The 12,654-nt window shown below is 37.3% G+C and overlaps 1 protein-coding gene across 2 annotated transcripts in view; it reads left to right on the forward strand.

The window, feature by feature from the left end:
• The window catches only part of ube2f (ubiquitin-conjugating enzyme E2F (putative)), a 35,827-nt gene extending 23,375 nt beyond the window's left edge, over positions 1 to 12,452 (forward strand). For both annotated transcript variants that reach the window (XM_026376895.1, XM_026376896.1), the window contains exons 8-10: positions 2,857 to 2,889; positions 4,280 to 4,342; positions 11,849 to 12,452. In XM_026376895.1, the coding sequence (XP_026232680.1) occupies positions 2,857 to 2,889; positions 4,280 to 4,342; positions 11,849 to 11,899 (147 nt within the window). In that variant the 3' untranslated portion in view covers positions 11,900 to 12,452. The remainder of the gene's footprint in view (positions 1 to 2,856; positions 2,890 to 4,279; positions 4,343 to 11,848) is intronic.
• The last annotated feature ends 202 nt before the right edge of the window (positions 12,453 to 12,654 follow it).

A 12,654-nucleotide genomic window follows, 5' to 3' on the forward strand; every position in this document is an offset into this window, starting at 1 on the left:
CGTGCACACATATAACTGTGTGATTTGTCTTCAAGATAATAGGTGACTATACTGTATTCTAGAAACAGACATCACACTCTACAGTTTCCTGTTGTGAAAAAATGTACACAGTTTTCACAGTATTCAGAAACTTCTTTTGACTACATATAATGCTGTCCGTGCTGCTATTTGCTGTCACTCTGATCCACCAGTGGAGCCTCTCACTATATAAATACAGTAGAAATTCATAAAGAAATTCAAATATGCTCTCGTTATGTGAATTAAACAGCAATTAAATTAAACTTGAAATGTTTGACTAATGATCAGAAAGGATATTTTTCAAGCAGTACCCTTCTCTGAAACACACACAAGTAATCATTTTTTTAAATAATGGACACTGCTCTCGGTTTGCATTCTTGATGTTTTGAATGCTCATTTCCCTTGATTTTTCTTAGAAGGCACTGCATGGAAAGATGCTTTGCATGTAAGTGCATATCTTTGCATGTGTTTGTGTTTTTGTTCATTACATCATTAATAACCAGTGAGTATAGAGTTCAGCATAAGAACACCTCTCTGTATGTTTCACTGTAAAGGTGTGCGAAAAGGTTCAAAGTTCAATAGTTTTTGTGGCCTTTTCATTGTCCTGATGAAAGTATCCTTCAAATTTAGCTGCTTTGTTGTTGTCTTCACCCCTATAAGTCATATAATTATTATTTTCTGATGGATGCTGTCTTTTAAGGTGCCTTGTCATATTGGAAAGTAGCTTTCACCTTACCACCCTGTGAAATGGTGGCTTTGCATAGGCTATATATACTGTAGCTGAGGGACATTTTAATAACACAGACTATACAGTATGGTTAAATAATTCATGCTTTTCTTAAGTTAATATATTGAGACAGAATAATTAGTTCTGAAGAACATGTAAAGATATGCCCATACACATGTTGGTTTAGGTTTTTGTTCCTCAGTGATCATTTATTTTTATCCCTGGCCTGTGTCTGAAAGTTGGTGGATGTTTAGTTGTGTGTCAGGGTCAAGTTAAAATTCAGTCTGTCATTGTTTACCGAAATGTAGGCGTGGATATGGTCATAAGTGCGAGAGTGGTTGGGCTTGGGTTTGTGTCAGTGAGTGTCACTGTGAGTGCACAAAAATATGTGGAATAAAAGTGAGCGCCAAAAGCTGTGAGTCAGAAAGGATTGTGGTGAGTGGGTGATGTTGTCCCTCTTCACTGGTCACCACACTTTCCTACTTCCACCCACACACAAACTGTCTCACATAAATTACCTTTATATTAATGACTTTCCGTACAATTTACATTTGTAAAGTATTGAGCACAAAAATAAATTCATGTCAGAATCACTGCTGAACACCTGGGATGACATGGAACAAAGGTCGACAGCCAGAATCAAACTGAGAATTTAGCGGTCACGTTGTACGCACCTTTACCAAGTGGCAGTATGTTAATGAGCTGGTTAGTCTACTGTATATTGAATTCTTTTTACTTTCCCTAGGGAATAAATACATCATTACCAATCTTCTATCACATTTTTTTCTTTATGTAAAAATAGGCCAGAGCCAGTTGTAAAAGAAGTTCCCATCTTCTTCTGTTATTGCCAGTAATATTCAGTGCAGTCACATCCTGTGTTGTCTTTGTTTTGAATGTCACCGTAATGATTATTTGTTGCACCATCTTTGTCACTGACACTCACAAACTCTACCTTTGACATGGAAGACAGATCTCTGGCTGCAGTGGGTGTACACTATATTTGACTCTCTCTTCAAAATAAGCCAAGTTCAGTTTAAAAAAAATCTCTTGCTGTGTGTCAGTGTGTGGAGGACGGAGAGGGCACAGGGAAGAAGCACTAATTAATTCTTGTGTCTCACCCTGGAATTCTTGGCAAGATTTGTTTTTTATCGCAAAGTATGCAAAACAGACCTTTTGCTAGTAGTATGCTTTTCTAAATAATCAAGCCTCAAAGCTTAATCTCATTAAGCAAAAGAAAGAAAAATATGTATGAAATGAATGAAAGATAAATTAATGGGTGCCTTGAAAGCAGTAACTTGAAATTGTCAGTCAGTGGACCATGGAGCTCAGTGAAACAGTTTAGTATTGCAAATATGTTTTGTCACTGCTCTTTCTAATTGGATTTCACTTGACTATTTTTGTAAGTAGAAAGTAGACAATAATGTGAGTATACGATGATAAAAGGTAATTGTGATTATGCTTCTTGTTGTTTTGCCATGTATAAGGACCTCTATAGAATCACCCTGTATATTTTAAAGTCCATTAATCTCCCTTAGCCCCTACTGAGAGGAAACTCGTGGATTTGATACAGTCAGTCCATTTAAGCTTGCATCTTTCTTTATATTGCCTCTGTGTGTTATGGGAAATATTGAAGAGATGCAGCAGTTCTTGTGAAGGTTATAGGAGAGATGTGCACAGCTTTTGAATACTTAGTTACTTTTTAGGATTACATGAATTTAACATATATTAACTGCATGTTAATAAAAAACAAAGATGTGCAGCGACTGAATGCTTTTTGTCAGTGTCACACAGCTCTGTTATGTTGTTACGGTATCATCAACCTGAAGTTGATGACAGTATTAAATAGCCATGTGTATCCCCTCTTATTAAGGCCTCAGACAAAGTTGTCTGGTTATTCCCCTTACAAGGTAAATGCTCATAGCATTGTTCTCATGTTTTTTTTTTTTTGCTAAATTAGCTTCATCTAGGGGCTTCTAAGCCTATCTTCAAGATCAGTACATTTCACTAGCTGTATTTCTACAGTTTAAAAAAAAATGTTTTCATCGTCAACAGATGCAAATATTACAATGTGAGTTTTTGTTATTAATGTTTTTTTTTCTCTTATTTTTTAGGACGTTGTCTGGGGATTGAACTCCTTGTTTACGGTAAATTCTTTGTCTTGGTTTAATTGCCATGGTTATGTTAATAAACACACACACACAAAACAATCCTAAAACACAATTCAATTTGTCTGGACATACACCCAATACACAACATGCAGTGTATGTATGTATTATAGTCAAAATAATAGCAAAGATTTTAATATGATTAGTCAGTCGATCAACTAAATCTTTTGATGTCCATAAAATCACTTATAATAATCACTAGTTAAATAGAAATACCAAACATTTACATGTCACATCACTCTGACCTCTAGAAATTCTAATAAGAGTTTTAGATGAAATAATAAATTTAATAATAAGGTTAATAGGAAAGAAAATGGCTTTTTCCTACAATACACTGCACACGTGTAGCATTAGTTTACCTCATGAGAAAATAAACATACACATACTGTATATTTTATTGCAGTTACACACAATGACATTAGTTCAAACCCAGATTAGATGAACCATTCTAGTGTTTATCTGTCTTTATAGCCATAACATAATTCAGAGCCAGAAAGAGAATTTCTTTAATAGGGAAATTATTTTTCTCATTATGTAGTAGACTTTTAGGTAATAGAGGAAAAAACACAGGAATATTTGATTACACATTGTGTTTTTGGAAATGTGCCTAATGTTGGACAGTCTACTCGTTAGAAATTAGAAACTAATCAGACTCATTGTAATGTATGGGGAAAAATGTTTTTATATATCATTGCTCAGAACTGTATTTAAATTAATAGAAGATGTAAATAGGTAATATTTTGAAGATAAATGCAAGCTTGCTTTTAAATATCAAATGGAGGATATGTTACATTTCTAAATTAGACAACAAAGTATGGGTTTAAAACGTTTTGTATCCCAAAGCAAGCAGCTGAAGGTAATCAGAATTATGCTAAATGCAAGCTTGCATAAATCTATTACGGATTACATTTTAAGAGTTTCCACATTTACCCAGAGGTCAACACTGTGTCTACAGAGATAATGGTGGTAATCTCCATTAATGGGTGGTCATGCCCTAAATCTTAACTTCTTAATCAGGAAACAGCCTCTCAGGCCATCATCCCTTTTATCTCTTCAATAAAACTCGCTTCTTGCCTCACTTGTTGAGCAAGGCGTCTCTAATTATGCCATTTGTTTGTTGCGGTTACAGATCCCAGGGTGACACTGCAGTCAGCAAATAGTGCTGAAACAACAACAGCAGCTGCAGCATTGATCAAAGTAGTGATCCCTGAAAAATTCTTTAATAATATGACTAAACAATCCTGAACTGCTAGTCGTGATCAATCACTGCTGTTGACAAATTTTTGGCACTGCTCCTCAGCTTAGCTGTTTTTACCTTTTCTCCTCAACCTTTTTTTTTTCATTTCTTCTCTTTCTTTACCTGCTGCAGGACCTGTTGAACTTTGATGACCCGTTGAACATCGATGCAGCAGAACATCATCTGAGGGACAAGGTTAGGCATATTCCAGGGGATTCTAACTTGATCCTTAATTCTGTTTTATCTTCAGACACACATTCACTGCGACTTTAGTCATTGGCATGCAGATAATTCACTTGTTAAACCTCTCTATACCAAGATCTATAGTGTCTTGTGTGTGTATAATCTACAGAATCATATTCATATCCTATATTTGATTAATAGAAAATATATGTGGACAAGACTTGCAGTTACAGAAGCTACATTTTAAGCTGCTGCTCTCAGTCAGCACTGTGCGCTCTACTTGTGTTCAATCAGTACAATCAGTTGAGAGTGCTTTAATCATGTGGAGTTAAAGAGCACATAGCAGCCTTTCTGAGCAAAGAATGGCTATGACATCATATTCAAGTGCAAAATGCATAGAGTCTCTCCATATGGTGTTTTTGAAAAAAGCTACTTGTTGAAGCTCAATTATTTTATTCAGTGCATCTAGAGTAGACAGCAGGCTCCACAATTTGTAAGTCAAAACAGTACCATAAACCAGGTCTCTGAAATACCACAACCCTCACGACTCTCTCCTTGGTGAATGTGAGTGAATTATTACTTGTGTGTGTAATACACATGGACAAGCCTGCATTTTAGTTTGTCTTGTTTTCTGAACAATACTTTAATTACAGTATATCTACATTTGCTGATAAGGCCCAGAGTCTTCATTCAGCTAGATTTTAAGTTAGTGTGGGAGTAGGTGAATGTCAGCCATCCTCCTAGCTAAATAAAAATTCGGAATGTTTTAAAAGAGAGGAGGTACCCTGAATAATTGTTTTTTACTTATTCTCTCTATCTCTCAGTTTGCCCTCTTCTATTTGTTTCTGTCTCGCTGTGTATCAGCTCTCTTCCATTCTGCTCCTTATCAGTAAATCAGACAGTGTCAAAAAGTGTTAAACTGACGTTCTCATTGTTTTGCTTACAGTATTTGCTCTCCTGAAATACCACCTAAACTAGTGTAACTCATGCACAGGAGTGCGATGACCAGGGGAATAGTAGTTAGTTGACTCTGAGTTGAGGCCAGCTGAGAGCATTTTAAAGTACAATATTTGACCTTCAGCGCTTTGCACATACCCCCCCTTCCCATGATACATTGAGGTGTACAGCACAGCATGTGATAATGGCTGCCCTGTGACCCCATTAGAAATAAAAGAGTTTGTCTATGTTTGTGTTTTTGTAAGAGGGCGGGGGAAACAGAAAGTGAGTGCATAAGAAATGGCAGAAGGTATGATTGTTGTAGATGAGTCAGATGTGTAGGAGGGGAGTGTCAATTGGAAGCCTTTCATAAAAATAAACAAAATCCTCAGAGGTCAGAAACCCAGAATAAAGTCTTCATGACCCAAAACTTATCAAAGCAGTCACTGAAGCCCCAAGAAACAGAAACAGACTTTGCTACTGCAGTACTCTCAATTAATTTCTCATGGTCACTGTCAGTCCACAAAATGGGTGGAAAACATAGGTAGAGAGCATGTGTTTTGTGTAAGATATACTTTATATGTGCACCTTCACCTGAGGAGACCAAGACACTAAAAACTTACATTGACCCTTCCTGATTTTTTCCTGAGTTATTTTGTGTGTCTGGTACTACACAGTTAGAGATCTTCCAAAAAACTTGAACATAAAACACTATTTTTTGCAGTAGTGATTTACGCATTAGATGATTAGATGAAAAATTTAGTGTTTGCTTGGGTTACAATCTTTTCATGTTTCGGGCTTAGCAATGTTTCAGGCTCATGATGTGAGAAGTACTGTTGCAAAACTAGATCTACAAATAGGGAAAAAAAACACAGGGAATCGAATTCTGGCAAAGTCGGAATCAGCAGGTCAGCTGCTATATTGTTTGTCTTTGGGAAAAAGCTAAGCAGTTTTTTTCCCTGCACAACTGATAAAGCCCTTTCTGAGAGACATGTCAACTGCACAAACACTCAAACTAGTGCTGGCCTTGAACAGACCGGTGGCAGCTAACCTGGGAGGATGAGGGTGGGCAGGATGGCACACAGCCCTGTGTGGTTGGAGACGTCCACAATGGCTGACGTTAGACAGAAATAACTCTCGAGAACCAAGCAAATTGAACTTACTGAAACCTGGGCAATTAACTACCTATCCAAGCACACATTCACCTCAGTCTACAGCATGGGCACCCAACTTCACAAGTATATAACACGACAATCATAATATGATTCCTTCAGGGGTTTTTGTCTTTATGTAAATGTATTATAAAGAAACATTTGGTGGAAGCTTTTGGTGGCTTTTCTTCCCCCTCTGCAGTTGTGGCTCTCTAGAGTCACAACAACTGAAAACACAAAGTCATCTACCCATGACCCACTCCCACTGAGTCACAGCCTGCTGTAATCAACTTCGCCAGTGAGTGGGTGGAGTTGTGGGCTTGTGTGCCAGCACACAGTCGTACTTATGTATGCAGATGTGTGTGTTTTGTGTGTGTTGAGGCTTTTGAAGTGGAACTCCTGTAGCTGCCCTCGGAATACATTTGCTGGTTAAAGTGGCTGAAAGGAAGCATCCTCATGGGCAATTTAGTTTGTTCAGTACAGTTGTGTGTTTGTCTGTAGAGATGACTGTGCTATTACTAGTTTGTGAGTGTTGTTTTGTGTGTGTGTGTGTGTGTGTGTGTACAGATATAGACAAATTTGTTTATACTCTTCTACGAAACCACAATTATCTGAAATGTGAAATAATTGAAACTGACAGAAGTATTGTTTTTCATGTTTGAATATTTTAAATAATATAACAAAACAGGATGTTAACCCTAGAAAACCCTAGTGCTGAGACTGTGTTTACTGCGATGACACTACACAGGACGAAGGGCTGAGGAGAGTGCTCCAGGTCGTTACCTGTATAATCTAATAAAGTGACCAGTGAGTGCATACTTTCTGTGTTACTGCAGAGGATACATCCAAAATGTTCCCAATATTCAGAAACTGGTCCTATAATATTTAGAATCACAAACATGCATTTGACCTCATTTTGTTTTCTAAACTGCAGCGATGGAAACAGCGTGAGTGGTGTGAGAGATTTATGTCAGGTGGCTTTATTTAGAGGCCAGGTGGCCATAAAACAGCTGAAGTATGCAGTTTAACACTTATTGGTGTTTGAACAGATAATACATTTTTGGTGCCAGCATATATCAGACATGCTGTGAGAGCTTCTTGCAGTACATTGTAATGTGATATTGACTACCTGTCCCACACTACCTGTCCCACACATGATTGACAAAGTGAGACCTTGGAGGGTTTGTGGCTGATGAAGCTCCAAAGTTCTTAAAGTCCCTTTTATTAATCATCAATTAGAGCTCTCTTTCTCTTAATTTCCAATTCAATTTGATTTATATAGCGCTAAATCACAGCAAAAGTCATCTCAAGGCACTTTACTGTGTAAGGTTTAAAATATAACTGTATACAGAATTATATAGAAAACCCCACAATCCCACTTGAGCAAGCACTAGGCAACAGTGGAGAGGAAAAACTGCATACTGTCTCACTTTGTTGGGTATCTGAAGTGGCTTTATACTCCTCAGTTAATAGTCAGTCATGTCAGAAACACACAGACACCATTTACTACAATCTGATCTAGCCTCATCAGCTTCCTACCCATGAACAGTGATCACTGTGGCCTTGTGCGGTCTAAGCAGAGGACATAATGAAGAGACATCAATGTTGTTACACGAGGTCCTCACTGAACTAAACAACGCTTTTCACTAACGACAAATCTATTTAAATGTTCACAGTGAATTCTTTAAATTATTCAGTCAGATTTGAGCAGTTGTTTTTCTATGACATATTGAAACATGTCTCTAATTGCAGCTGCATGCTTATTATTGCCTTCCTTGTATATTCTGCTCTGTTCCTACTTGGAAGGGGGACTGTAATGACCCAATTCTGAGTAAATAATAATAAAAATGTCATTATTTTACACAGTACTGTATGTATGTTTTTTTGATGGCACTGAAGTCAAACCTGTCCAGTAGACGGGCAATAACAACTAACTAGTGAGGTCAACAAATTAATGATAGTGTCAGATGCGGTTCCAGTGACCTTATTGTCATCTGTGTCCGTCCTGCATCAGTACCTGTCATTTTAGTTCAGTTGATGCAGCGAGGCAGCTTGTGTATACAGGACAGTTTGGCTCTCTGCAGCTGTTTGGAGTGTGACAGGATAAGAATGGTATTTGTTAAAGGTTTGTTAAAGAAGGACATTTTTGGGATCTTTTTCATCTTGATGGATTTAAGCTATAGTTATTTGTCTTGATTTGGCTGTCATGTGAATCTCACTCCAGTTTGTGACAAAACTATTTTTCTGGTGAGTGTTTTTAATCATAAGTTAACAGAGCTCTGAAGATTCTTAGGACACCTGGGACTGTTGGGTGGTCTCATGGCCTCCACATGTCACCAACCCTGCCATCACCCTTCTCTCTTTGGTTTTTCCCTTTACAGTCTGTTTAAGAGTAGATCTTGGGGTTTTCCTTTGATAGTTTTCAACATTTAGCAGCTTTTAAAAGAAACAATTTGTGCCCACAGGGTTTAATTTGCAACTTCTTTCCTCTTGGTGGTGGAACATACTGTACTTCAAGTACCTGTATGGACCACTGGAGGAGAGAGGAGTTAATTGCCTTCCATAAGTGAAGTAGAACCAAAAAAAAGTAAAAAAAAAAAAAAAGGTTTGACTGCAGAGCTTGTTAATGAACCTCAAAGTAATTTACAGTCTTAACCAGTCTCCAGCTGTAAGTAAAGAAGGAACAAAGAAAGAAAAAGAGTAAATGTATGTAAAGTTGCCTTGTAAATTTGCATCAGAGGACATTAATAGGGTTGTTACTTTCATCTTTGAGTTTTGTGTGACACCTTAATTAGGTGCTGTTTTTCAGACCTTATCATTTATTTTGCCTCCTGTCAAAGTGTCTTTGATCTACAGTTCTGTGTTGAATATTTTAATCTGAACTATCTTCAGCATACTGTTTAAGCTAAACTTTGTGTTCTCCGTTAGTGGGTTTGTTCTATCCTATCCTTCTAGTTAATGTGAAATGGCTTAATTGGAGAAACTTTCTTAAAGCTTTCTTTAAAGACACCCCTGCTGTGTAACTTCTCTCTGATTATGTGCACCCTGCTAAACTTTTTCTCCTTTATTTTCCCCAGCAAATGGCATTATGTGTCTATTTCTGTATATGCATTTGTTTTTGGTGGCTCAAAGTTTAAAAACATTATTGAATTATTTGAGCCAGTGAACTTCTAGATTGCATCAAATCAGAGTTTTTGAAACTTCAAATATTTGATGTCTGATCTCTGAGTGTTATAACATTAGTCTTGTTTAAAAATACAATTCTTGGCTATTTTCTGAAGGAGTCATCTCCTCGTTTGTTAAACTAGTGTCATAATGTTCCACTGTGATAAGCGCAGCTGTGGCTGAGCTATGAGACTGTGATTGCCAGAGTAAATGATAATTAATCATCACACCCCCCAGTCTATTTCCCACTTTACTTGGAGACACATGCACACTGTGCAGCCAAAATGCACAGCTTGGCACTTTGTTTTGGTTGTGCACCATTAAAATAGGACCTAGAGGAAGAGATCCCTCACCACTCTTGCACACACACACACACACACACACACACTGCATCTTCTTCCTGTCTCCATTTGTCCTTCCAGCCCTTCTCTCTGACTTGTGTTTTTCATCATGTTCTCTGTTTCTCACCCATACCCTAGTGACCAAGCTCTAGCAATGCATGCATGACTCACTGCCCACTGGAATTATGACATAGATCATTGCAGTGATGACAGCATGGGACACTTATATGTGTAATTTCATAATGGGCAGCAGAACATGGAGCAACATGACATTTAATGGTCTAGATCCCTACGTGATGCGTTGGTGATAGGGGTAATAGGTTAGAATAAAAAGATAGATAAGAAAGGGGAGCTAAGTAGGGGTGGTAAACCAAGGGAACAAAGAATAATTTCCCTCTAAGCTTAATACAAATAAAGCACTTGAATATTCAAGTATGTTTTTACTTAAGTAAACAGTAGTACAACTAAGACAACTAAAACCAACAGGGGCAGCGTTAACAAATGAGAAAAACAAAGCAAAGTCAGTCAAAGAGACACCATGATTGAGATGAGAAGTGGCTCCACTCTCTTAAACCAGATAATAAATAACTGCAAGATAAATGAATACAAAGGTTTTTGATTTTTGATTGATGGACCACTTCTCCAGGCACCACTACACCACTGTGAATACTGTATGTATGTATTTGAGTTGAAGCTGAAAATCTTCATTTAGGGACAGCTCTAGACACACTGTTAGCCGTTTGTTTGGTTCTTCAATTCATTTAAGGAACATATCTTTCACTTAGAGTCAAAATCAAATCTCTCCATGTCCCTCCTAGGAGCATTTTATCCTTTTGAAATTTTGATTCTGACTAATTACTGTGGGTTTATATAATGACTTTATATTCTGGTCTTTTGAGCTGCTACAAACAAACCAAGTCAGTGGTGTTCAACTTGTTCAGCCTCAGGGTTCTCCTTGGTCATTACAGGTGCAAAACAAGATAATAAAGACTAAAAATGCATTGCACTTGCTCACTATTTAGTAAATAAATAGTGTTGTAACTGCAAAAATGTGAATATTCGCTCGGTATATTAACAGGCTAATGAAACCAGGGTCAGGGCAGTAAGAAATTGCAAATCAGGGTTGGTTAAATAAGCTGGGACTGCTTTTGGATCAGAGGTGACTGTGGACAAAGCCCATACTTTATTAGAAACCAGTCGTTTAAGTTTTCCCTTGTTGATTTCTGTGAACTTGCAGTAAACTTCTTTAAAATACAGATAATGTCTAGTGTACTTCCAAGGCAAACCGAAGGCAGAAAGCTGGGGCCAAGCTGTGCATGTTGCTAATTTCTGAGGAAGAGTAGCTCTATGTGTATGGGTATAGCTGTATGTGTGTGTATGTATGGATGTATGTATGTATGTGTATGTATGTATATATATATATATATATATATATATATATATATATATATATATATATATATATATATATATATATATATATAGACCAGACTGCCAATAATTTTTATTAGGGACTATTTAACTTTTGAAGAACAGAAATCAAGTAAATAAATTAGTATTGGAGGTACTTACTGATGTTTGGCCTGGTCATATGCTTTGTGGACAGTAAAATTTCATGCATCGTGCTTTGTTTCCAGTTTGTAGCATTTTAATTTTATCAATACAGCATCTTTTCCACGTTAGCCAACGTTTTCGGAAAGATGCATAGAAATACTGTAATATATATCAAGTTTCCCAGCATGTTTAGTATCAACATATTAACATCCAAAAATAATTTAATCATTTGAACATGGGCAAGCTCATAGTATTTTTGTTACTGTGTTCTACCATACTTTATGAGTAGTACAGTACAAATGCTGTATAAATGTTGAATTTCTTGCTTTTTCATCTAACGCTCTCTTTATGTTTCCCTCTTTTTCATCCAGGAGGATTTTCGGAATAAGGTTCAAGATTACATCAAGCACTACGCGAGATGATAGAAGAACCTACAGCCTACACTAATCAACCAAACTGCTCTACCTTGCCTCTGCTTATCTTGGCCAACTCCCACGTGTGTGAATCAACAGCTGACTTTTACCATTCCCCTTCTCTTGACACCACAGTCCCACCTGTGCCCTCCTCTGTTCATCCAATTGCAATAAACTCCACCTTGCAGGATTTTTTTTTATTATTATTATGTGGACTTGCATTCAAAAGAAAAATATACTTTAATTACTTAATTGGTTGAGTGTTACAATGACTTTGGTGTCTGTTAATTGAATGATGCTGCCTCGCTGCGGTGTCGAAAATGAGCCATGGCAACGAAAGAGCAAGGGATTTGATGATTCATAGGCGTTAAAAATAATACCAATTAAAAAAAGAAGTTACATCTAGCTGTTTTAAATTTTGACAAATCAAGAAATAGAAATTTTGTTACTACTAGTTCTCTGTTCCAGTGCCTGCCATGTTTGTGGTGTGGAAGAGTAAATGCATGTGAGTTCACAAACTTACACACACTGTCGCACCTCAAGTAAAAGGTGATCACAGTTACATTTGTGTCTGTTTACTTGTCTGTTACTGACACAGACATTCATTTCCACACAAGTTGGAAAGCCTGCAGCCCCTAGCCACAGTAGACAGCATGTGAATGAGCACATTGTCACGTTCTGTTGTCATCGTCTTTGCATGTGGGCACACACACACACACACATTCAGGCCTTTTGTGTATTTCCAGCTTCAGTGGGATAAACTA

This window comes from Anabas testudineus, chromosome 21 (assembly GCF_900324465.2).
Source record: "Anabas testudineus chromosome 21, fAnaTes1.2, whole genome shotgun sequence".
NCBI lineage: Eukaryota > Metazoa > Chordata > Actinopteri > Anabantiformes > Anabantidae > Anabas > Anabas testudineus.